Genomic DNA, 24,612 nt, shown 5'->3' on the forward strand with positions numbered 1-24,612 from the left:
GGAGGAGCATGACCAATTCCTTGATGAGAAGTCGTAGCAAGGAGTTGAACCACTTCTGCTCGGAAATCACCCCCACTTCCCAAGCACGCAAGCAGCTGCGGAGCCTTCAGTGGCAGGGAGAAGCCTTGAGTACACGTGTGTGGTAGGAAGTGAGCGAGGAGGGAGTGTTCTGCAGCATCGCTGGGGACAATGACTGTTACTAGCTAGGCTGGGGGAGGTCGTGCTATAGTGCTTACTCAGCTGCAGTGTTGCAATGGAAACAGAATTGTTTCTAGCCGGGCATTACAAGAGCTTGCTCATTCGTAATTGCTCTCTTATCTTACTCCTCGGCCACAGCAATCCAAACTACGTTGAGCAAAGCACATAAACAGTTTCGTCTACCTTCATTATAAAGGTAGGAATACCTGCTTAATTCTTGGTGAATTGTACTGCTCTGCCATTAGTAATGCTGACAGACTTTAGTTGTCGGTGTTCAGGAAGAGCAATGCTATAAGCACACAGTGTAATTGTGTTCATTAAGCACACTTACTATTTAGCAGTTATGGTGTGACAGTGCAAATACTGGTCATGGTTTTGCTGACTCACAGTGAAATTCTCAATATTTGTTCAAAACAACATTAATGTAGTGGAAAATGAGGGAACTGGGTACTCCCTTTCCCTACTCTTGTCTTCAAATATAAAGAAAATCTAGTATCAATTAGTGTAAGAGGTTGTCAGAGGCCAAAAGCTCACCAGTCCCTCTGGGAACGGCTGCTCATTCTGTCCCTCTATTTCCAATTTTGTTTAGTTTACTGACAGGCTGAGCTAGGACAGACAGCAGCTGCCTGCAGGACAGGTTTACCAGCATGGAGAGTCAAATACAGCACGTACAGTTGTGCTTGTGCTGCTGGACGAGGTGTGGCGTATTAAGACCGAGGCCATTTGTACAGGTATTTCTGGGCATTTGCCGTGGGGGTGTTCCCAAAAGGCAGCCTCCTGCGCTCCCTGGCCCCCTCTCACAAAGTAGTACAGCGCTTCGTCCCAGTTGTTACCTGGCCTGTAGCTTCGCACCGAGGGCGGATTCCTGCAGCTTGGCCGAACAGCTGGGTAGGAGGAGTACGCGATGCACTAAGCAGAGCCCGGGCAGTACCTCCTGCATACAAAACTGCTCTGTATAATTTCTCAGTAAAATTATCACCTACGTGAATGTGACTGATTTGTACTGGACATGCTGGAACAAAACCATGTACAGCTATGTTGTCCTTCAGGTCGCAGTTAAATTAATGAGCGCTCTGAGAGCTTTTCTGGCTTGTACAAATAAATTCCTGAGCTAAAAGCATTACTTGCCAGACGTTGCTGACAGGCTTCACGTTGGGGTAGACCTGTTCCAGTATCTCCCACAAGATTTATTTTTTTTCTTCTTCTTCCAGACACTAGCAGAACTTCAGCAGCTAGTTCTGCTGGTAGTTATTCCTCCTACCTCAGACCCTTCTCCTGCAACAACACACTGACCTCAGCCTCCTGCAGCATCAAAAAGCCCTGTGGCCCTGTTTAAGGTAAAGGTAAAAGGACTGTTGCAGTTTCAAACATAGTCTCTCTCCAAATTGAATGCTTTACTGCAGCTAGTACTACCTGTGACTAGAGGCTATAGATCTGCAGGGGGATTGCTTGATGATAAGCTTGTTGATTTGTCCCTCAGCATGGTTGTATCTAGGCATAGTCAAAGCCCCTGCTAGAGAGGCATCCACCTGTCCCTCCCTCCTCCATAACCCTTACTGGAAGATAACTTGTCTCATGAAGTGCTTTTTAAGGCTTTTACCAACAGTGACTTTTGCAAGCCAAGTCCACGAGAAGGAAGGATACCTCTTAGCCATAAGCTTGCTGATTTTATTGCTGAATGAGATTATTGCTTTAAGTGAAACTGTGAGAAGCAAATGGCACAGAGAGGACTTAGGCTGTGACCTAGCAGCAGCAGACGATGCTAAAGTAGCTTAGTTATCACAGTTATTCCCTTTGCTCTTCCTTCCAGGCAAGGGAAATGCTGATTTGTTCTGGGATTGGGAGAGTTTGCTAGCTAAGAAGGTGAAGGGCTCAAGCAGTGTTTTCCGATCTGTCACAGTCACTTCCCACAGTCTCACTTTCTCAGCTCTTGCCCATTGCTGTGCTGCTTCGGTTTCCACTTGCCTTTGGTCCAGGAGGTCAGTTTTGTTTCCCAAGACAATAACAGTTACCTACAAACAAAACAAAAGGGTGAGCTTTACACTGAAAGAATTCACCATTCGCAATGTTTTTAAACAGCGGGCAAGTAGCAACACAGTTCAGACCTGCTCTTTAACTTAGCACTGGCACAGGTAAGCTGCAAGTAGTTTGGAAGATCAGGGTCTGGGATTTGAATTAGCCTCATCTACTTGTGGGCTGGGAACTGGTTTTAATTATAGGATATGCAAGACCTCCCCTTCTCCCTCCGATTGCCAAGAAAACCAAAGTTAAACAGCCCTATTCTCCATGTATTTGGCAATTGAGCTGCCCTAGACAAATGGTAAGAGCGTGACATCTGAATAGGTCACAGCAGCGGATGCTTGAGAGATGAAAAAATGCATGGCAGCAGAGAAAGGCTGGAGCACACAGCTGTGGATTTTGCCCAGCTTGCTTCTTCCCAAGCCCCAGTCCACAATACAAAGAAAGCCAAGCCTGCCACAAGGCAGCCTGGGCAGGCTGCCGGGCTGCGTGGCCCTCTGCCAGCCCCCACAGGCAGGGTAAGCCACTAGGACTTAAGCGGACAGTCCTCTGTCACTGAAAGGGTCTGGTAAGCACCAGGACTTCCCTCTCAGTAGCAGATTCAAGAGCAGCTGGTTAGCTCACTAGAGCAGCACTGCTGTATCAAGGCAGGTCTTGAGTTGTAAGGATCTATCAGGTACAGTGTGGCTGAGCTTAGTGGCCTCCCCAGTTCCAGGAGGTGCTGAAGGTAGTGCTGGCCACGTAGAGTTACTGCTCCTGCTTATTTTAAGTTAACGATTTTCTAAAAATGTTTTACCACCATCAGCTCTTAGGGGAAACCATGCCTGTATTTATAGTTCAAGGTCCTTAGTCAAGCTCTGGTCTCATCTCTACACTAGTCACTTGACAAAGATCAAGTGATAAAGTCTTCCCTTGCTGATGATTTGGGGTTTTTGTTGTGGCCACACCTGCTTGCTCTTTCCTGTTCATCAGGCTAACTCCAGGATGTCTTCTGTTTCTTTCCAGCTAGAGATGTTTGTCCTGTTCCTGTGGGGTCTGAGACTTCCTTTCTTTTCTATAGCAGCCTGGGGTGTTTGGAATTTTTTTTTTTTTCACCTCTGTGAAGGCTTTGAAAGAAACCATAATCTTCATATGCATTTACCACATGCTCCAACTGAATTCTGCCTATGGTTAAGCTCTGTCAGTATGAGAGAACACAACCTCTATTTAGTATAAAATTTGGCCAGGCTTTAAGGTGCGTGCTGGAGAGCCCCCACAGCCAGCGGAGGCAAGGAATCAGCCATCAGTGCTTTCTGTCATCTGCCACACAAGAGCGGACTGTGCAACTCAACAAGGTGAAGTTCTGCCAGCTCAGAAGCACCACGTGTGGAGAGACATCCCTAATTCAGTTAAGGGTGCGTTCTAGCAGAGCCCATACTTTAAGTCTGCTGTTCTTATGTTAAGGTAGGACTCCTCACCTTCTATGCTTCAAAGCCTATTTTATAAGGACTAGAAATCACAGCAATAAAATATCTAGCTTATTGTGGGCACCACTTTTCTGACTACGTTATCCTCAGTCAAGATCACAACTTTATGCCTTCCCAGAGGATAAGCAAATTGGTCGTTTTCCAAAATACCTGAATGAGAGAAAAGAGTTCTGGCAGGCAACGCAGAAGAGAGGGACGCAGATCCCGCTGGGGCTGTGACTCCCTCTCTGCATTACAACATGCTGTAAAGAAATCTGGGCCCTCACAAAACACAGCGCCTGGGAAAACTTTCCTGCTTGTCCACCTTTCCTTGCCCTGCAGGGGAGTTATGGCTGACTCCTGTATCCCTGATATACGTGACAGTCTGCAGCTTACACCAGCTAACATACCTCTCCTGTGACTGCACATTCAGCTGCTGTCAAACTTGGAGCTGCATTCCTTCACCACCCTGTGTGCTGTTGGTACTAAACAAGTTACATTTTTGGAAAGTCTCTCCCTACCATTATCCAATTAATTTTTCACATATTTTATTTTTTTTTTAAACAGCATAAACCAGACATTTGGAAAGCTGTAGGCTAAAGACATTGAACTGGGAAAACTACTCAAGAATATAAAGATACTGTAGGAAAAGCCATAATGCTAATGCCACATGCAAGTTATATTTGTTTAGCTAAGCTGGAACACTGTCAGCTGAAAACACTAGCTGCTTTCTAAGGGAAAATAGAGCAGTCATTTCACACAATCGAATTGATTCAATATGGTTGTTAAAATACATTAAAGCTGCTTTGCCAATTGACTAATGTCTGGGAGACCCATTGTCAATTACACTAGTTTGTAAGCCATCAAATACATGAATACAAAGCAAACAAAGATAATGCCCTTCGTTATATTATTCTATGCACTTGACTTCCCGTGTACAATATCTAAAAAAACCATATGAACTGCACTGCTGTAGACCATATGTTTTATTAGTCGTAAGTGTCCTGGCTGGTGCATTCAGCTAACTGAATTTTAGCTGAGTAGCGGAAGTAAGGAGGAAAAAAAGCCCCACATTCTTTTGCATGACCTGCACAGCATGTGAATTAGGCCTCCCCAGCACGAGAAAGCCTCCTTTTGCTGGATTGCCCAAGGCTGCGGGTACGTTCCTTTTCCTTTGTATGCAAGTTTTATAGAAACAAGATCTATGCTTTGCAACCTTAACTTCTTATCACTGATACAGCGATAAGCTAAGCAGTTCAGGCACTGTGCATTTACCTCCTTTTTGTCTCTAAAGACGTCGAGCTCCTTTTTGAGCAGTTCGACTCTTTGGAAAGCTTCGAGGCTGGTCACAGAGTACACGAGAACGAAGCCATCAGCAACAGAGAAATAGTGTTTTGGCAATTCTACGCCCTCCTGCAGGCCCCTGGTGTCATAAAGCCGTAACTGTTCCTTCACGCCTCGGTCTGTTTCCACCGACGCCAAATACACATCTTCCATTGTGGCACCCTCTTCTAAGCCTGTTTTAGAACAAGCAGAAAAGTTCAGCTGGTGTTAAGTACAGCACAGCTGTAAGAATTATTTGCAGTACAGCACAATTTTACCCCACAACAGCTTTCAGTGCATGTTTTCCAGAGTGACTTGACCTGGACTCAACCTTGCCTGACATCCCCATGAAGCACTGTATCCACAGATCACCACCCCACCAGCTATTTACAATAGTGACACTGCATAAATACAGCCATATAATATGTGAGCACATGATTATGCCTGTAAAATTGATCTATACAACATGCACATTCAGGACAGGATGAGCTATACAGCTCTTCCCCCAGGTTTCCCAAACTCCAGCCACCCAGTGTACCAGTTCTGTGCCAAACATGCTGCAAACGGGCCTGCCCGAACGTACCCTTTCGGAAGAAGAGCCAAAGAACACCAGATAGTCAAGTACAAACATCTTGAGCCTACTCCTTTGCTTCATACTAAGCTGGATCATACGGCAGAAGCAGGAGCCAAAGGAATAATTCTGGAAATGAATGTGTAATGGTGGTACAACTAACCAACAAGTGAAATCAAGCCAGAAGAGGAAGGGGGTGTTTGCATGTAAGCAAAGTTGCATGCTGTATTTACTCAAACACACAGTGAGCTTTTTCTATCCCTTAGGGATTTAAAATGATTCAGATATGCTAATGGGAGCAAGCTCGTTTACTGCAAGGTAAGAGCAGGCACAAGGTAACAAGCTTTCATATCTATACCACCTGCTCCATGGTAACTATCTGCTCCTTCCTCTCCCCATGGTAATCATGAAGTAATTCAAGACAGCTTACTTTGTACTAATTAAAACAATTTTTTCCAAGCTAAACCTGAAAACACATAGATCACCTTAGCTTTGTGTTCGCCCTAGATGCAGGTGCATAAGGTTACAGGTCCCAACAAACTATGTATAGTGTAGCTGGGCCACTTTCAGAGTCAGTTTTAAGTATTCATATAAAACCTCTGCAAGCCACATTTTTGCCTCCACTGCACTCCTATATACATGAATTGTTTGTCGTTGCAGGGCTACAGTAATGAGTCCTGCATTATTCTCTTTGTCTGCCAAAAAGAGACCATATTAGTGCATTGTTTAAGAAAACACAAGGGATTATCTGGCCTGTGAAAATAAGGATTTTGCTATATTCAATGACACTATTCAAAATACTTCACATTGACAAACAAGCTAAAGCATTCCACCCACGCTGATGGTTTCCCATGATGTATGCGGCATTCCTGTGCAGGAAAGTGGCACAAGCTGTTCTTTTTGCCCCTCTCTGTGCAGTCTTCATAGATCAAACTCTTATGAGGTTTGCAACAAATTAATTTATCTTGCCTCCAAATATAGCCATGCTAATATGTGGGAGCAAAACTAAGAGCAGAAGGGCAAAACAAAGATTAATAAAAAGAGGAAGCGCAAATGTATTCTGTGTGGTTGGAGAATGTGTTGCAAAGGCATTTTTAAAGACAGAAGTAGTAACAGAGCCCTACCTGGATATAGCTCTCTTGTATAGATACAGCACTACATTCTTGTTCTGCCTCATTGCGTTGTACAGACAGGTCAAGGAAATACCTAGCATCAGTAAATAGTACTTTGGCAAGAAGGAATGAACCATAAGTACTTAAGTCTTCTTTTTAGAAAGCAATGAATAACGTTGTACAGGTTTTTACCATCTAAATGCTGCACTGTAATTCAACAGTGTTTAATATGTCACGTTCTCCTGTGACAGTCTCTTCCTAATGGCATTAAAAGTAGCAGTGAAAATTATGTCTTTTAATATCCTACTCGAAAACGAGAAGGAAAAATTAAGGCCTGGAACTTAAGTCAGCAGAATAGAGCAACAAATTTTGATGTGAAATGGGGGAGTACTTTGGCAGGAGCTGACATTTATGCATCGGTGTCAGATTCCAGAGGTGAAATTTCACCTGTGTACATTGGGGGAGGGAGTATATGCAAACAGATTCCTAAGCACACACAGATAATTTTTAGACATACCTGTATCACCTTATTCTGGGCCCTGCTTCTAAAGATCAGACCGTGTGCCAGCCACATCTTGCTGACAACGATATTTACACTTCTTGTTAGTACAATCCCATTCAAGCACCTGCCCGGTCTCCATTCAAACACACACTGGGCAAGTTGTACAAGTGGCAAAACGAGTCAGGAAAGCCTAGTGTCCTAGGAAGCTGTCTGGCACCATCCCATCCTCCCTGTCACAAGGATCCTGGTTCTCCTTTCCTTCACTGGCATGCCCAGGCGTCCTCCCACCTTCGCTACGTGGGTGGTCAAGGGCAGCTGGGACTGGGGAGTTACTGCCCTGCAGACTGCTGCCAGCTCAATTAGGTTTTCCTCATGGGCCTTTCGTCTCTTTCCTGCTATCAGTTTTTCTAAATTTCCAGAAACATATTTTGAGATATCTACTGCTGTGAGACAGGTGAACGGGCACATGGAACCAGCTTTCAGGTTCAGAAGCTATGGGAGGAAAGGGGAACTAACAAGACAGTGAATGATCTCATGGCTTTTTTGGAAACTAAAGATGAAAAAAAGTTAGGGACGGAAAGGAGGAATAGACAGGAGATTGATGCCATTCTCTAGCACCTGCTTAGCTGGCGCAAGTCTTGGGAGAGGCAGAAATGTCTTTGTCTTTGTTACTGACTGCTGGCTGCCACAAAGCAACTGCAAGGGGAAGCCTCAGTTATAAATTATGTGGCGTTTCTACCCCTGGTGGTTTCCCAGCAAGGAAAAGATAAAGATACTAATGAATACTGCACACTCAGGCTAGGCAAGACAGAGATATTGCAAATACCCGAATAAAGCAAAATTTCAAGATGGATGGAATTTCAGAAGTTCCCAAGTGAGTCTTGAACATAAATGCAGTGCAAATTTTGTGTCATCTTGAGTACTTCTGAAGATCTCCTATGTAATCTCTCCTTCCTTCTCTCCAGCAGAAACGTAGCAAAGACCTCCTAAAGCCTGCTATCCCTTATGTTTGTAAACTGCAGGATAACAAGCTTTTTAGATATCAAATGACAGCATATCAGAGGACCCCCGGCTCAGAGAAGAGCTAGACAGGCCTCAACAGGAGCTGGTCTATTTAGATCTAGCTGCTAGTTAAGTACAGGTCCCACCAAACCAGTAGCTATGGTTGTGACTCTCAGTTGCATACATCCAGCTCCATTTTCATCTATTCCTAAAATGCAAACATCACTGCAGCTGTATCAGGAGGTAGTTTTGATTTTAAAAACAAAGATGTAAGAATGCATAATTTGGTTAATTAGCCTCCACATCTTTGGAGCTGTGAAAGCCAAAACACTAAACCCCTCCAACTGAGACCAAGCGAGGCACATTCCCTCATTATGGGTTCTACCACAGTAATATACGGTGTTTTCATTCCTAGCTGGTAAGATGATTTGAAGTAGCTGCTCGTGAATAACCTGACCATACTAGCTATTTACACAGCCAGGAGGCAGAGGTAAGGAAAATCGTGTTTTCTCCAGGAAGAGTTCTCATCTCCTCCTGTTGAGTTGATAAGCTTTACCATAGGTTGAAGGGCCAGAGATTTCTTAAAGGCAGAAGGAAGACTCCTTTCTGCACCATCACTGAACAGAGACACTGTTTAAGGAAAAATAGCTATCCTCTTCACAGACATGTCCTGTGCCAAAGTTCAGCCAACAGCTCTCCTGTTAGCCTTCTCAAGAGAGCTCAGACAAGCAGTGCCAGGTACCACAGGTATTTAGCAGGGCAATAGTGCCAGTCAAGGACCTGTTTCATGACCAAGGAGTAAAGACTGGCCCCTCTTTCTTCAGGAGCGCAAGAGAACATGGAGTATTTGGACAAAGACAACACTGAAGCCACAAAAAGAGAGATCATCCCAGCTACCAGGCAGACACATACATATGTGCAAGCCTTAACAACTATTTGGCCTGACTACAGCAATATGGTCCCTACGTGACTCAAAGCTAAGTGTGCACCAATTTCAAACATCTCCTTTCAGGTTTTCTCTGATTCCTTGTAAGCAGCTTAGCCAGAGAGGCTGCCATGGAATACATACGTTACTTTACATGGCTCTGATAGCATCTCTCACCTTTTTGCCCTCTCCTTTCTCATCCTAAATGCATGAGGCAAACAGCCCCTCTTGCAGTTTTAAAGCCTAGCACAAAGCCCAGTACCGCACATTGTTGCTCACATGCTCCAGGGACACACATATTCCATTTTGGGGGGTATTCCTCCCTCTCAAGTACTTTTTTTCCTCTTTGACCTCAAGCAGTCTGAGTGGCTTTGCAACAGCGTTAGCTGCTGACCATGCAAGCAATGGCAGCATTTAGGGACTTCATCCACACTAAGCCAGGGAGAGCTGAAGGTGCACATTTTTCGAGGAAAAGAAACAGGACAACTGGGTTTAAAGCACCATCACCAAACACACAGCCAAGAGCACAGGCTCAAAGCCGAGGGCTTTATATAGCAGTGTGAAACCTCCAAGGACACTAAGCACTTCCCTGATAGCAGCTGTGCTACCACTCCTTTTGACAGGAAAGTCAACAGGAGGTACATGAGCACTGATATAGACTCATGGCTGATTTACAGCCAGGAGGAGACCCCTGTGTCAGTGGCTGGGACATCTCAGGGGATGTGCTTGTGCTCTAAGCCTACAACCAAGTTCGAGCGCTCCTCTTGTCACTAGGAGGTGGATGTAGATGCCATCAGGAATGGAGAAACTCTGTGTGTTGGCTTGGCAGTCCTCCCCTTGGCTTCCCGGCCCTCAGACCAGCCGCAGAGCTGCTCCTGACGTCAGTCAGGAAGCACAGGTTTTGAAACAGCTTGTGTCCGTGTTGCCGTACCAAGTGAGTTGCCTTGCTGGTTGGCTCTGAACAGACAGGCTTTCAGCAAACACACTAGTCCTTTTCGCCTCCTGCCAAAAAGGCCAGCAGCCAAGATGTACATGTCAGCTTGTTGGAGCTCGCAAGCTTTAGGAAACGAGGACTGAGATTCGGTAATCATGTTTTAAGCGTGGAGGGGCCACCACTACAACTGCAGCACCAGCAACGGGGCTGTGCATTTTAAAGCAGCTCAACTAAGGAGCACTCAAAGACTCACCATTTCTCAAACTCTGTCCTTGCCCAACGAGGCCCTCACAGTGGTGTCCTGCCTCCACAGTTTGAGAGTTAAACCAATACAGGCTGGAGCAGTAACTAAAGATCTTCTGGGAACCGTTTTCACCAGCCCGTATTTCAGGCACCCTCTGCCAGAACTGCCTGTGGGCTGAGGAAAAGGCAGGGAGGACAGTGACCGCTCAGTGGGACTGCCAGAAACACCAGTGTATCCGTCCATCCCCCAAAACATGCCTGATGGCACAAGGTGGGTGATACCAAAAGCACTAGGCCATGGGTGCTTGTCCCTTAGGGCTCCAGTGGCTCCATATGAGCCCTCTCCATGTTCTGATCTTGACTCTGCTATTTGCCCTCTTTCTCAAATGTCCTGGCAATAAGACTTGACCAAAATCATAGAAAACAGGAGGCTACCTTCTTCCTTCTCCCCTTGCACTCCCCCTCCGCTATCAGCCGCTCCCTTACGCTTAACGCCGAAAAATGACAGCAGAGCTGCAGGAAAGGAAAACTGATCTTCCTAAGAGAAGGGGGGGAAAAGTCTATGTTGTGCAATGGCTGAGCTGGAGCAGAGCATTTGGGAGCAACAGGGGGACGCGGGCAGCTAAACCCCAGGCAAGGGGCCTCCCTCTGGTTATGTCAGCCAGTACCCATGACGTTGTATAATCGTGTACATGGCTGGCTCCATAAATAGCTCCTCTGATCAGCAACACTCAAATATCCTTCCTGCCTGGATCACTAATAGGAGCTCGGGGCAGGAAGTAATGCAAGGCAATACGATTTAAGTAACGTGGCCTTCCTCATGCTGCTCGGGTGTCTCCGACAAGCACCCAGCCCAGTGCAAGGCAGGTCAGTAGCAAAGGGGAAAACCTTCAGCCTGCAGGTTTTGCAGCCTTCACACTGAAAGCTACACAGGGCTACGTGCATAGGGCTCGGTAGATGCTGGAAACAGATGTTGCTGCAACATTAGAGGAAATCCTCCTTTTAAACAAGGGTATTAGCATGCAGTTCTGTATCACGCTTTGCCAGCAAATTCCTCCCATCCACGCATTTTAAAGGCACAGTGCGTGCAAAGCATCGTTCTAGAAAGCCTAGTGGTTATCCTGAAACTCACCCCAACATGTAATTCATCAGCCCAAGGAAAAGATACAGATTGACTAGACGTCTTCTCTCAAAGCCCCAAGATTCACCTCTGGTGCCACCCCCTGTTTCTGGGTGGGGCAGGAATAATTTGTCAGCCTGCAGATCACTGCCCTTCCTCTCAAAGCCAAGTCATGTGGAAACAGAGGGAAACAAGCCAGCTTTGCCTTCATTCCCTTTCTCTTGTGCACAGCAAGTCTCAGACATCCCATGCTCCTCTCTCAAGTCCATTTTCCGCAGTAGGACTTCTCTGAGACCCGAGAAGCTTGGCCCTTGAAGCTTAGCACAGAACTTGGGACCTAAAGCTGAGCTGGTTTTCTTTCCAGCACTTTGATTAAACACTTGCCAAAGCCAAGCAAAATAAAGCTTTAAGAAGATGGAACAAAAGTCAAAACAGTCTCTCCACTCATCATGTGACATCTATTTATTTTTCAGGCATCGACAGCATCTTTCAGGGAATGAGATATTTCTTAGGTAAACAGACAGCACATCACCTACTTTCTGTGTTTGTTTCTTTCTAAACATTCGCTTATTTTGTAACTAGGAACATCACGGAAAGGGTTTTTTATATAAGCCTCTTTTAAATATCAGTATGTAAGGGACTATGAATTTCAAGAACTGCCCAGAGATACAACAAAACCACATTAATTTCCTGCTTCACCTCTGTGTTCATAGCCCTTGGGCTTTTTTGGGCCCACACAGAACAAGATGCTGGAAAAGGAAACAATCACACACACACACACACCCCCGAAAGAAAAATACCTCACCAACAGTATGCTTTCCATAGAGAAGCTGTTCCAAAATCGCAGTCTTTCCCACTGAAGCCATTCCACAAACCACCACCTTGTAGCCCTTTCCCATCTTTCCTGAGAGGGCAGAGTCAGCGGGTGAGCCCTGTGCAGACACAGGAGTCTGTTAGCCTGGCGCGGTGGCAGAGCTCAGCACCAGACAGAAGCAAAGCCTACAAAAGGCGAGAGGCAAAATGTGAAGCAGCGGGTGACTCGGCGGCACAGCTCCCTCCCAGGCACTCACCAGCGACTGATATTTTTAGGACTAGTTTCCTCCCACACCATTTTCTAAGTTTTTAGGCTGCTGCCGTTGGTGCCGATGCTTACCTGCAGCCTTGACGCTTGCCCTGTCAAGCTTGGGGAGAGAGTTTGTGAGTAGTGAAGTGTGTAAACCCTCTGGGGCAGGGGCTGTGTTTGTTGGCGTGTGTGTATGCCACAAGACTTGCCTTATTGGTCTTAGTGGTTTTGCTGCGGGGCTGATGGTATCTGGCAGTATCAGGGCAGCTCCTGGAAATATGACAAAATGGCAGTTCCTCCCCTTTTATTTCACGCACAGAAAGTTTCTAGCTTTTACAGGCTAGGAGCTAGAAAACAGGAGAGTTAGAGACAGAAGCACAGGAAAGCGAATGCAAAAGCGGGTGTTTTGGTCTGCTTTAAACCAGTGTGGATGGGTGGGGGCTGGTTTTAGCAGGAGGCCTGCAGAAGCCAGGGGCAGTTCTCTCTGCCAGTGAGCCACAGCCAGGCAGCAAGCCCCAGCTCCCAGTTCACTCTCTAGACTGGTTTGCTAGAGTGAGCCCAAGAGTGCCTTTCGGAGGGCAGGAGGGGCTGGCGCTGTCCTGCTTCAATTCCAATTTAACCAGGCATCGCTTCACAAGCCAGGGTGCTCTGCAGAAAATAGGAAGGTCACCCCACCGCTGCAGGGAGGCTGGGGGGCACTTCCAGGCTGGACAAAGCCCAATTCCCATTTGGGTGCCCCAACAGGGCCCCACAGCCCCCCCAAGCAGCAAACTGGGGACGCTGCTGGGGGACAGAGAGGGGGACAGCAGACCCCTCAGCGCCAGGCCTCTTCCCTGCTCCCGCAAACTCAGCCCTGCGGTGCCGGGCCCGGGGGGAGGCAGGACGCGGCCGGGCCCACCGGCACTGCAAACGCCCAGGCCAGGGCCTCGGCTGGGCCACAGGCACCCGGCCAGGGACCCCCCCCAGGCCTGCAGCACCTGGGCCCCCTTCCCCGCCGCTGAAAAGGTTTTAGGGCTTTTTTTGCCGCTCGGATTTATGATTTAATAGTATGGGGGTGTTAATTATTATTTTTTTAGAATTTTTTGAAGTTTTTTTTCTAAGGATTTTAAGAACTTTTTGACGCCAACCCCTTCCCCCTCCCGCCAAGGCTGGGGCTCTCACAGGGGACACGGGATGTTTCCGGAGGTGCCCCAGCCCGCAAACCCCCGCCCCGCCACCAGCCCCCCGCCTCGGCCGCGCCGCACGCCCCGGGGCTGCCACCCCCCTCCCCCCAGCGCGAGCGCGCACCTGGGCAGAGCTCCCCGCCGGGCCCCGTTAAGTCGTGCGGCCGGGCCCCGCCTCCTGCCGCCCATTGGCGGCCGCGGGGGCCGCGCCAAGGCGGGGCGGGGCCGGGCGGGCGGCCCCTCTGCCTCCGGACTGCATTACCCATGAGGCCCCGCGGCCGCCGCCGGAAGCGCGGCGCCGCCGCCAGGGGTTGTGGGAAGCGGGCCTCTTCCTTTCCGGTACTGGGAGCCATCAGGTGAGGGCTCGAGTGGGTTCGGCCTTTTCCTTGATCCGGCTCCATCCTGGGCCCGAGGCGGCCATCCGCCCGCCCCGTAGCTGCGCCCGCCTGCCGCTACCCTAGCGGGGGGCGACAGAGCTGCTCCCGCGGCGCTGGGCCTCTGGGGCCCGCAGGCCCCGGGAGGCCGATGGAAGGCCCGTGGGCTGCGCCTCGTCGGGTTGGCCTGGTTGCTCGGGATGTGGGGCGGGGAGGAGGACTCTCCGTCGGGCCCAGGGTTGCCTGGTGTGAGCGGGAGGCCAGCGTCGCGGGTGCAGGTTGATTGCAGGTCGCGACTCCTGGTTTGACTCTGGTTTTGCGGTTGGTTTGTGGCGTTTTGGGCCATAACGTAGCCATAACGCAATGATAAAGAAGGGTAGCTTGGGATGGCAAGAACTAGGCAGTAGGCGGGCAGAGTCGTAAAAGGGGTATGGAAAATCACAGATGGACTGTTGGGAGTTTTTGTGCAAATAAAACGAGCGGCGTTTTCCTGATGGTGATTTGGGTGGGGATTTGATGGAGTTAACCTGCATCTAATTGCTGCAGGTGTGTGACAGCGAAAAGGATTTTGGGGGATAATTAAGTATACAGTGTTAAGAATAAAGACCACGCCATGCACAGTCACATACTTCTTTATAGATTAATATGTACAACTTGTTTCAGATGTTACTACCAAAATCGATAGTTATTTGACATACACATTAGAAAATTCTCAGCTGAGGAATTCAACCCATAAGAATATACGAAAAGGAGGAAGATTGCCGAGAACAGTAACCGCCATGTGTCCTGTTGGAGGCTGCCAAGTGTGAACCGTGTTACCAGATGTGGCAGTGGTATAAAGAAGCTTGAGAGCACCCTGTGTTTCAGTGGGGTTATGTGTATGGTTTTATGCAGTGTCTCTGTTGGAAGCTGTTCAAATTTGGAATCGGATTTGGTGCACTTTTTTGACTGACTTTTCAATTCAGCAGGTAGACAAACATGGGTGCCTACAAGTACATCCAGGAGCTATGGAGGAAAAAGCAGTCGGATGTGATGCGATTTCTCCTTCGTGTCCGCTGTTGGCAGTATCGCCAGCTGTCTGCCTTGCATCGAGCTCCCCGGCCAACCAGACCAGACAAAGCTCGCAGACTGGGATATAAGGCTAAGCAAGGTAATGAGATGTAGAGGTGAAGTCCGTGTGCTTCATGATGGAGTGGTCAAGTTTTATGTCAGCATCCTTAAGTGGTAGTAGAATAACAAAATCTAAATCTTCAGTATTCCCCAGGAAACTGAAGTGTCCTGCCTGAAATGCACTTAGTATTATAAATGTGTTCAACTGGTAGCAGTGCGCACAGCCTGAAACCTTACTTTATGTCATTTTGAATTCATGCCTTCTGTGGCCGTTTTGGCAGATGGAGATCAAGTGGGCTTTATGTTTAATTCTTCTGCTGGGTTAGTACTGCAGAGTTGACCAGTGCTTTTAGTATCCTACGTTTTGGGGGTGTCCTTTCTCTGCCCAGATTTTGTTATGTGTTACTTTGACTGTCTTAGAGCTGCATGTGCTTAAGTAAAGATGACATAGTCTGACTGTCATTAGAAAACAGTCAGTGAAAGAAACCTGGGGAAAGTGGCCATCCATCTGTAACTTGAGCAAATCCTAGTATGTTTGTCACTATGAAAATATGAAGCTAAGAGTCTACATCTCTGTTACTGTTTGTGAAGTTCGTCTAGTTTCCTTTTCAGTGGTCACATTTCAGCAGGGTTTGGGGATGGCTTGTGTTTCAGTGCTTTCTGAATGCTACTATCAGAATATGGGATTGTAGGTGTGGGGTAGTTTTTTTGTGGTGTGTTTTGGGGAGAGGTTTTTTTTTTGTGTGTGTGTGTGTGTTAAAATGTAGCTGTTCTTGGTATATTTGGACCTGGATAGTAGGCATGTGCCATAAGCTCTGGTTTGGAAGTGAAAAATAGTCACCAGGACATCACTTCCCTTACTGAGTTGTAATGGAAATAACAAAATAGCAAAAACATCTTGTGCTAGCCACCTCCAGTTGTAGGTTTCAGTGAGGACTGGTATAGTGACTTAATTTTGCATTGTTCCATGTGAAATTTTTGAGGTTGAAAATGCAGTATGAGTATCAAAATTGTCTTGCTGTGATCTGCACTTGCTGTTGCTAAGAATTTTTATAGTTCCTGTCACCATTTCTTTTAGGTTATGTTATCTACCGTGTCCGTGTTCGCCGTGGTGGCCGCAAGCGCCCAGTCCCAAAAGGTGCAACCTATGGTAAACCTGTGCATCATGGTGTTAACCAGCTGAAGTTTGCCCGGAGTCTTCAGTCTGTAGCAGAGGTGACTATTTTGGTTATTGCTTAGAAACTTGGCAGCGGGAAGGTCTTAGTCTGTAAAAGTTGAAAATACTCAAGAGACAAAAAAGAACCCAAACAAGTGTTTTGTTAACGTGTTGGGGAAAAGATCTTGAATACTGGTGGCAGGAAAGCATCAGAATGTCTTGATGTTTTGAGAAAAGTGAAAAAAACTATTCAGACTTGAGGAATGGCGTCGGGGGGGAAGTACTGCTTAGGTGGTGTATTGAAGTTCATAGTGCATACATGTTTCTGAAGTATGCTACAATATTTGTAATGAAAAATAGGCACACAGCTAGTATAAACCCTAGTGAAATAAAGGGTTAGACATGAGAAATAAAAATTCAAATATGCTTAGATGTCAGACTTCACTCATCACTAAATCCCACCTCTGTGTTCCCTGCAATCTTGTATGTAGTATCAGCTTTAGGTAATGGTCCTTTCACAAAGTACAGATGAGTTCCTCTCTTGAAGCCTGTAGCACCTGTTTGTGTATTAGGAGTACTGCACAGTGTACCTAGGTGTATCACAGGATCTGAAAGCAGCGTGCCAGAGATCTTCTGGTTCTTTAAAAAAAAAAAAATCGTTGTACCTCACGGGCACAAAGATAGGTGGTTAACTTGGTTTTAGGTGAGATGTTGCTACGTGCTGAAATGCTGAAAATGGAAGCTTTCATTCAATGAGATCTTTAAATTTCATGTCACAGCAGTAGTGTTGAAGAGATGGAGTTCTCACCTTTAGAAAAAGCTTTCAGTAGGTTAGAATTAATACTAGGCTGCAGTCTCAAAGAAGAGACGTTATGAAAAGATGGAGACTGTTCATTCTTCTGCCTTTCCATCTTGAAGCAGAAGACTTTTCTGTTCCCAGGACTTCAAAAATATTCCTAAATTACTTCAGCAAGTTGAATATGGTGGGGGGGTTTCTAAAAGGGGAAAAAAACTAAACCATAAATGGGATATGCTAATTTGAAAGAAACACAGATGATGCGTTTAAATTAAAAATGCAATTCTGTACTTTGTATATGCCATTCCCAGATAGCTGATAGCTAATCACATACTCACTTGTGTTGACAGCTCATGGAAGAGATTATTGGCCCTCTGTTTTAGTTTTAAGTCTTCTGAATTTGACATGTTCTTTCCTGGAGGATACATTTTTCAGATAGAAAAATAAAACCTGGATTGTTGCTACCATCCCCACAGAGAAGCTGGTTGAGAGGATGGTTGCTGTTTTAATGGTTAACGTATCTGTTGCTCTCACATGACAGAATAAAACAAAGACTTGAAGGAATTTTACAACATGCAGAAAGTAGTCAAATGCTATTCAGTGGAAGACTGTAGGTTAGGATCACATTAGGACAGAAGATGGGTGGGCCCCATTGGTTGATGCTTGTCCATGGTGATGATAAAATCCTATGATTAAACACACTTTTAGTGTTTTAAATAAGAGCCATTCTTGACAGGAGAGGCAGATGGAGTTGCATAATTGATGTTTTCTGCTTTGTTTTGTTTTCTAAACTAAGACTGCTTTTTCCAACCACAAGTGAGGATAGGAATAGCAAGCACTCATATGCCAGCAGTGGAACAAAGACATGTTACATCAGCTTTTCCTTTTCTCCTATCCGTATGGGTTTATTCTGTGCAGAAATGTCTTTCTCCGCTGTAGCTTTGGATGTGCAAATTGATTGGCCTTTCCTAGCTTCCTGCAAAAGACCATTCCTTGGCCCCAAGTGCAGCTTGTGCTTTTCATCTTCATGTTAAAGTTGTTTCTAACTCCTGTGTATTTACTGATTGGGCGCTTCTGTGTACAGAGTAGTTCTTTTGTCAGCCAAGCACCTTCCTCCTTACATTCTTTAAAACCTGTTTCATGTAGGAATCAAAGCAGTCTTTTTTTTTTTTTTTTAATACAGCATTTCTTCCAGCTATTACTTTTTCTTGCATCTTTGCATCTGGAAGGGAAACAACTCTTCTAGGAAGAAAGGGTCGCTCAGGGCAAATCGAAATTTCTAGCACCTACAAAGTTTTGGGTTTGAGTTATTTGTATCTTTCTGCATGAAGAGTGTCCTGCATTCGTGATTTTACAGCCTTTTGCATTTATTTTTTCCTCTAGGAACGTGCTGGTCGTCATTGTGGGGCTCTGAGAGTCTTGAACTCATATTGGGTTGGTGAAGATTCCACTTACAAGTTTTTTGAAGTGATCCTGATTGATCCCTTCCATAAGACCATCAGACGCAACCCTGATACCCAATGGATCACCAAGCCTGTGCACAAGCACAGAGAGATGCGTGGGCTGACATCAGCCGGGCGGAAGAGTCGTGGTCTTGGCAAGGGCCACAAATTTCACCACACCATTGGTGGTTCACGTCGTGCTGCCTGGAGACGACGCAATACCCTGCAGCTGCACCGTTACCGTTGATTCTTGTAAATGTAACGATCTAATAAAGCTGATGCGGGTTGTTGAATTTAACAAGTGCTTCTGCTGCTTCTTGGTTTGTGTTGGAGAAGTGTAGAATTCTCCAGGAGTTCAGTTTCCATATTTTGAAAGGCTTTTGAAAATGTAATTTGGTACTTGTGAAGTTTGTGGGCCCTGAGCATAGAGTTCTGTGATGGGTTTCACTTTTGGCAAGTCTGAAAAGATGTGCAGTGGGAAGTGAAAGCCTAAAGGCTAGTCCATGTTTCCATGTTCTTTTTTCTGTTGGTCTGAGAGTACTTCTTCACTGTCTGTAGGTTGGGGTCTCTGTGTCCTGTGCTTAGACTGAAGGCCAGCTTTGATTTTGTGCAATGACATGTAAACTGAAAGTCCTAGTTTATTTTTTATAGACTATTAAATACTAATGGCAATTTTATTTTTCAAGTCCTGTTTTTTGTATGTCGTCAGTGTAAAACCAGCTCTTCAGCCTGTGTTACCTGCAAACATTGGCTAAATTGACTAAGCACAGAATAGAAAGGTAAGGCTTGCTCTGTCTATTGTGGTGCACAGTATTTTAAATATGGACACTTTGCAAAACTTTACAATGTTTTTAAGTTGCATAATAAAATACTGTAGAGTCGGTATTCATATGTGCAAGATTCCAGGCCATTCATCTTACATTTTGCATTGGAGACTGTTTTTAGAACAGCCTTTTGATACCAGAACAGAGAACATTTCTCCGGTAGTAAAGAGCTGCATCCTGATTTACTCTGTGTGGTTAGGTGGTAGGAGTAATTACATTTGCCTGACAGTTTATAACAATAACCTAAAATACATCTGTACTTTGTGAAATTAAGTGTGACCTTTCAGCTTGAAGTCAACTTGTACATACACGCTGAGAGGAGAATAACTGCAATTTCTGTTAAACCAATTAGCTGAATGCTTGTCCTACCTTCCACAGGTCTTGTACTGGGCCCGTCAAATAGTGGTAGGAAAAGGGATCCATCAAAGACCCAAGAAGCAGCTGTGTTTTACTGGAGCTTCAACTTTGAGAGTGGAAAAATAAAAAAAAAATAAAATGCTGGGAACTGAATTAAATGTCCCAAGATTTGCCCTTCAACTAAGTTATTTTGCCCTGTAAGTTCTTGCAGGAAGATGGGTTGTCTGAAGAAGAGACTTTGGCAGCGTGTTCTTCAAGCCAGGAAGAGCAGCTCAAGGTGGCAAGCCTTTCATATGTTTTGTTTGGCTCAAACATGAAAAAAAAATTATTCTTCTGTTAAAAAGTGCTATCAGCCCCTTTAAAGAAGGGAGATTTTTTATTATTTTTTTTTTAACCTTTGCTGTGAAGTAGCAGTAGTATTCTTGAAAGGGGCTCCTGTGATGGTGTAGGACAGGAGGTGGAAGTTCTGAGGAGCAGATTCGGGTAACGAGGGCTCCCCTGGGCATGGAGTGGGTTACCACAGAGAGGGAGCTGATCTTTCCCTTTTGTAGGTTGAAAGGCTTAAGGTGGTGTCAGTTTAGCCATCGTGGCCATTTCTTTGTCTTTGAAGGTGACGGCTTTGAGCCTGATGACACTGTTCTAGGTCTTGAGCTGTTCAGGACTCTTGTCCTTGGGGTGTGGGGGTGATAGCAGGTGACTGGGCAGTCAGCACAAACACTGTCCTTTGCCAGGGTCCAGACCTTGCATGCGTGTCTGCAGTGAGGCTTCCTGAGGTTTCCTTCATGGTCCTGTAGCTTTTTGAAGTTTAAAATGGGGGAAATACCATCCCCTCCAAAATTTATTGAAAGCTACCAATGAAAGTGTCTGTAAGAGGGCATGGTATTATTAGACTAGCTCAGCAATTTGAAACAGATGGTACCGTCCTCAAGGGGAGCTTGGGGTATGTATACCTCACCCCAAGTCTTTGGGAAATCATTGCCTCAGCATCTTCCCCCACTGGAGATGCCTTACGCTCTGCTAGACAGCGTTTTGGGTTGGAAGGAGGGGAAATTGCAGTGCAGTATTGGTGTGAAGAGGGAAAGGCAAATTAATCTTTATTACAATCTGTTTTTTGAAAGGCGAAATGTTCAAGAAAAACTTTCATTTCGGGTTGTTAGCTTACAGAAAACTTATGTGATCTCTTCCTTTCCTACTTGATTTTTGAACCTGTTGTGCAAGTTCAACAGATGATTGCAAGTCTGTGTTCCTTAAGAGTATGGTGAAAATCAGCCATCTGAGACAGTAGCTCTAGCGAGAGACTGTTACTTGAGTTCAACCCTCCTTATACACCAAGAATCTGCAACACTGTTATTAAGCTGTACTAACTACTACTAACTGAAGGAGGGCAGAGGAAGCATCAGGAGTTTCACTAGCGAAATTTATTAGCACGCAGAGGAATCCAATAATCTGTTTCCAAGCCATCTACTTGGCTCTGCTTGCAGAGCTGATTATTTCTCATTTTGAACAGGCATGTTCTAGACTTAATTAAAGGACCGTTTGGTTTCTAGGCAAGACAAAATGCGTACGACAGTTAAACTGCAGAGAAATGGGGCTGTGTGGCACCAGCCTGATTGAGCCTGGTATCAGATGCTGTTGAAAATAGTTGACTGTAAGCTTTTTTATCAGGCTGGATTTCACTTTTGTGTAAGCCTGTGTCTAGATTAACTAATCGCTTAGCCTTTGGTAGAAAGTGAGGGCCTGGCAAGTAACTCGGCCTCTGTTAGAACCTAATTCTGGCCTCCCGAAGGGTGGGATGTGTGAAAACACATTGTGTGATTTAGCACGTTCTTTAAATAAGCAAGTAGTAAACCCCCTTCCATGTAGCTAATAGAAGTGCTCATTACTTGGCAACACTAGCTAAGTCAAAAAGCACAGACTCGCTAATGAACAGCGAGTGTAATTGTTTCCTTGCATTGTCTCTGAAGCGTTGGGAGCTTCTGCGAGGCAGCTGTGTGCTGCTGGGTGAGGGATGCTGGCGTGCTGCCCGCAGTAGGCACAGATGCTGGTGGAAGGGGCAGCTGGCTCCTTCCGTGCAGCAGAAGGTCATTGAATGTCACTGGTGATTTTGTGGGGGTCTTAGAATGAAGTAATTAGCGAGGGAAGAGAGTAATAGCTCGACTTGCTCACTTATCTCTGTCCTTGTAATGCAGCAGTTGTTCTCTAGCCTTGACCCAGTAAGAAAAGTGACTGCATGCGAGCAGTCCTATCCAGCTAATGAATTAAAAAGATAGACTCTAAAAATAGAGCCTGATTCCTGCTCTTTTATCTACTCACTCTCCAAGATGGGGAAAAAACACCATCTTTTTTGCCCTTGTATGGCTCTTGTCTTTTGCAGCAGACACAGGTCTAGTTCTGAGAGTATCAGGCCAAAATACCCAGAGTGACGAGAACACTGTTTCAGCCACAAAAAAAGCAATTTGGATTTGAATTGGATGCTCTTTTCTGGGGCTTTGAGCAAGCACCAACTTTTTGATCCAATCCTTTTCAAGTGATTGCTTGAAATGTAAAGCTGTATAAAAGGATGGAGAGCCTGTGGCTTGGTTCTCTTCATGTGTCAAGGTTCTGAATCAGCCTCAATTTAGTAATTACACACAGAGTGTTTAGGTTGCAAAGTCGAGCTCCCTAAAGTTAGGAAGTACTGAGCTACACTGCTTACACAACCTTTAATTCGGTGGCTCTCCTGCTCTTACCTAATGAGCCAGAAGAGGCTTGTGGCAAAGCCAGGATTGGCACCCAGTTCTTCTGGGCCCCTTGTCGCTGCCTGAAAATTAAGAGAGCATGCTTTTCTTCGGTATCGAGTGATGTTCAATGGTGTCATGTAATTAAAGGCTCTTATGTAATGAAGATGACATTTAATCTCATTAAATACTGTCAACTCTCCATCATTCAGGGAAATGGAGAGCTGGGGTATCCTGAAGATCAGGGAGCTCAGTGGGAGCAGATGAGAGATTAAATTAAGCCTTGCTCTGTTCAGATCAATGCTGGCAGAGATCGTGCTCTCAGATGGAAGGTAGCCCCCTTTCAAGCCTGCTCAGGTCTCCCTGTGTTGCCCTCCTGGTACCAGCCTTTAGAAGAGCCCTTGGTGGTCACTCTGGGACCCTAGCTGGCTCCTCAGGGGCTGTGCAGCCGGTGCCTCCTTGCGCAAGGGCAGTGGTGGCACACCTCTGGACCCGAGCTGACTGTCACCGTGCAAGCTGAGAAGTTTCCTTGGAAACACGAGAATCAAGAGGCACATTGAAGGGAAAAAAAGAAAAGAAGGGAAAGAAGAGGACAAGTCAGCCGGCTTCCATCAGGGCTTGCTGGTACCCCAGGGATGTGCTACAGAGGAGGCTACAGCTGGCCAGGGTCCAGCAGGGTCCGTCAGCCCAGCTCTTCGGTGCAGCCCCAGGTATAAACCTGGCTGGAACCAAGTCTCCTCAGCAGAGAACCAGCTCCACATGCCTGTGTCTGGTGTCAACCTAGACCAGGCAGCCGCTGCATGTCACTGACCCCAGAGCAGAAGGGACAGCTCTCACTCGGCGCTGCGAAGCGTAGGCTGTGAAAGGCGCTCCGTCCAGCTCTCAAGCCCTCCATCTCCCAGGCCTCGTCACCGGGCTGTGTGTCCATAGCCAGAACAGCAGGCAGAAACCAAGACCCTGTTACGCTCTGCGTTGTGTTCACACGTGTAGCGAAATGAGTCGCCATCCCCAGAGAGCTCGTACGCCAAGTGGAGGAAGTAGCTCATTAGTCCGGTGTTCACTCATTCATTTATTCATACATTTTTCTTCCAGCATTGTTTTCCTGTGACTAGCGAGCAATTATTTGAATCCTTTCCTTGTATGAGAATTGTGGCCTTTCAACTCATCTGCTGTTACGATCCACCTGCCTCTCTCACGGGTTTTGTGATTAGTCAGATGAGTTTAGATAGCAAGTTATGCAACCTTTATAAATAATGTGTTTTGAGTTTTGTGTTTTCAGTTCATTCAGAGCTATATATAAAAATGATGTCTTATAAGTTGCTATGTTGTTTGCAACCATTTGGAAAGCGGTTTTGTCAATGCACAGTTAAAGTCATAGTAAAGCTTTTAAATAAGAGAAAATTTCATATTATTTTCACTTTGTTTACAAGTTACAGCTACAGGTGTTGATGGAGGGCATCTGCTTACCATCTTTTTTAAGAAAAAGACACAAAATAAGATTCAGCTACACAATAAATGTCAAGGACAGATATAAACCAGTTAATAACTTATAAATTTAGGAAGAGAGGTGGAAATAAAAGGAACTTTCTTGATTTTTTTAGAATTGATTTATACATAGATTATTTATACAAAATGCATGATTCAGTTGGTTCTTCTGGAGAATCTAGTTCCCAATCTTAACATAGTTAGCTTTATTTCTGATAGATGCTTGGTTGTCCATCCTTAATAGGCAGAAACTAAAAACCCCTATGAACTGATAGTGAGATGCTAAGTTTTTCTTGTTAATGCCAATGATTTGTGCTTGGGAAGATGATTGCTGCCCTTTATGTTTGATACACATTTTAGATCATACTTGCTGCTTGAGTTTTGGGCCCTGTTGTACCGAAACAGCAATTTTAAGGCAACAGTTGTATCGTATCTGTAGAAACACAAAATAAATTAATTACTATAATGGGTTATACTGAAAACCCAATTCTTAGATTTATGATTTTTGTTGCTGAGAAGGAAAAAAGAAAACAACCCACTGTGAACAACTGAATCGCTTTTCTGACTCCTGAGGCTAAACGAAAAACTCCAGTTATTATTGTCATTGGCTAGTTTAATAAAACCCACAAGAATCATAAAACTATGGAAAACATACGGCATACAGGGGTTCAATTTTCTCCAGTGATAGTCCCATCCTTTTAGAACTGGAAACTTTAAAATATCTCTCTGAT

At 45.5% G+C, this 24,612-nt stretch overlaps 2 protein-coding genes across 5 annotated transcripts; one reads left to right on the forward strand and one right to left on the reverse strand.

The window, feature by feature from the left end:
* Positions 1 to 1,384: 1,384 nt before the first annotated feature.
* Positions 1,385 to 13,891, reverse strand: NKIRAS1 (NFKB inhibitor interacting Ras like 1). 3 transcript variants are annotated; one of them, XM_056335311.1, is made up of 4 exons: positions 13,745 to 13,854; positions 12,200 to 12,326; positions 4,938 to 5,179; positions 1,385 to 2,210 (listed from the first exon to the last, which is right to left on the reverse strand). In XM_056335311.1, exons 2-4 carry the CDS (start codon positions 12,291 to 12,293, stop codon positions 1,971 to 1,973), a joined length of 576 nt encoding a protein of 191 aa, XP_056191286.1. In that variant the 5' UTR covers positions 12,294 to 12,326; positions 13,745 to 13,854; the 3' UTR covers positions 1,385 to 1,970. The 3 variants fall into 3 exon arrangements, with proteins under 3 accessions (XP_056191286.1, XP_056191285.1, XP_056191284.1); XM_056335310.1 differs by having other exon boundaries at positions 12,200 to 12,393; positions 13,745 to 13,853; XM_056335309.1 differs by lacking the exon at positions 12,200 to 12,326 and having other exon boundaries at positions 13,745 to 13,891.
* Position 13,892: 1 nt separating this feature from the next.
* RPL15 (ribosomal protein L15) lies at positions 13,893 to 19,175 on the forward strand. Of its 2 annotated transcripts, none has more exons than XM_056335312.1 (4): positions 13,893 to 13,976; positions 14,960 to 15,144; positions 16,183 to 16,319; positions 18,440 to 19,175. In XM_056335312.1, exons 2-4 carry the CDS (start codon positions 14,973 to 14,975, stop codon positions 18,743 to 18,745), a joined length of 615 nt encoding a protein of 204 aa, XP_056191287.1. In that variant the 5' UTR covers positions 13,893 to 13,976; positions 14,960 to 14,972; the 3' UTR covers positions 18,746 to 19,175. The 2 variants fall into 2 exon arrangements, with proteins under 2 accessions (XP_056191287.1, XP_056191289.1); XM_056335314.1 differs by having other exon boundaries at positions 13,939 to 13,976; positions 14,963 to 15,144.
* The last annotated feature ends 5,437 nt before the right edge of the window (positions 19,176 to 24,612 follow it).

Source organism: Falco biarmicus, chromosome 4, assembly GCF_023638135.1.
Source record: "Falco biarmicus isolate bFalBia1 chromosome 4, bFalBia1.pri, whole genome shotgun sequence".
NCBI lineage: Eukaryota > Metazoa > Chordata > Aves > Falconiformes > Falconidae > Falco > Falco biarmicus.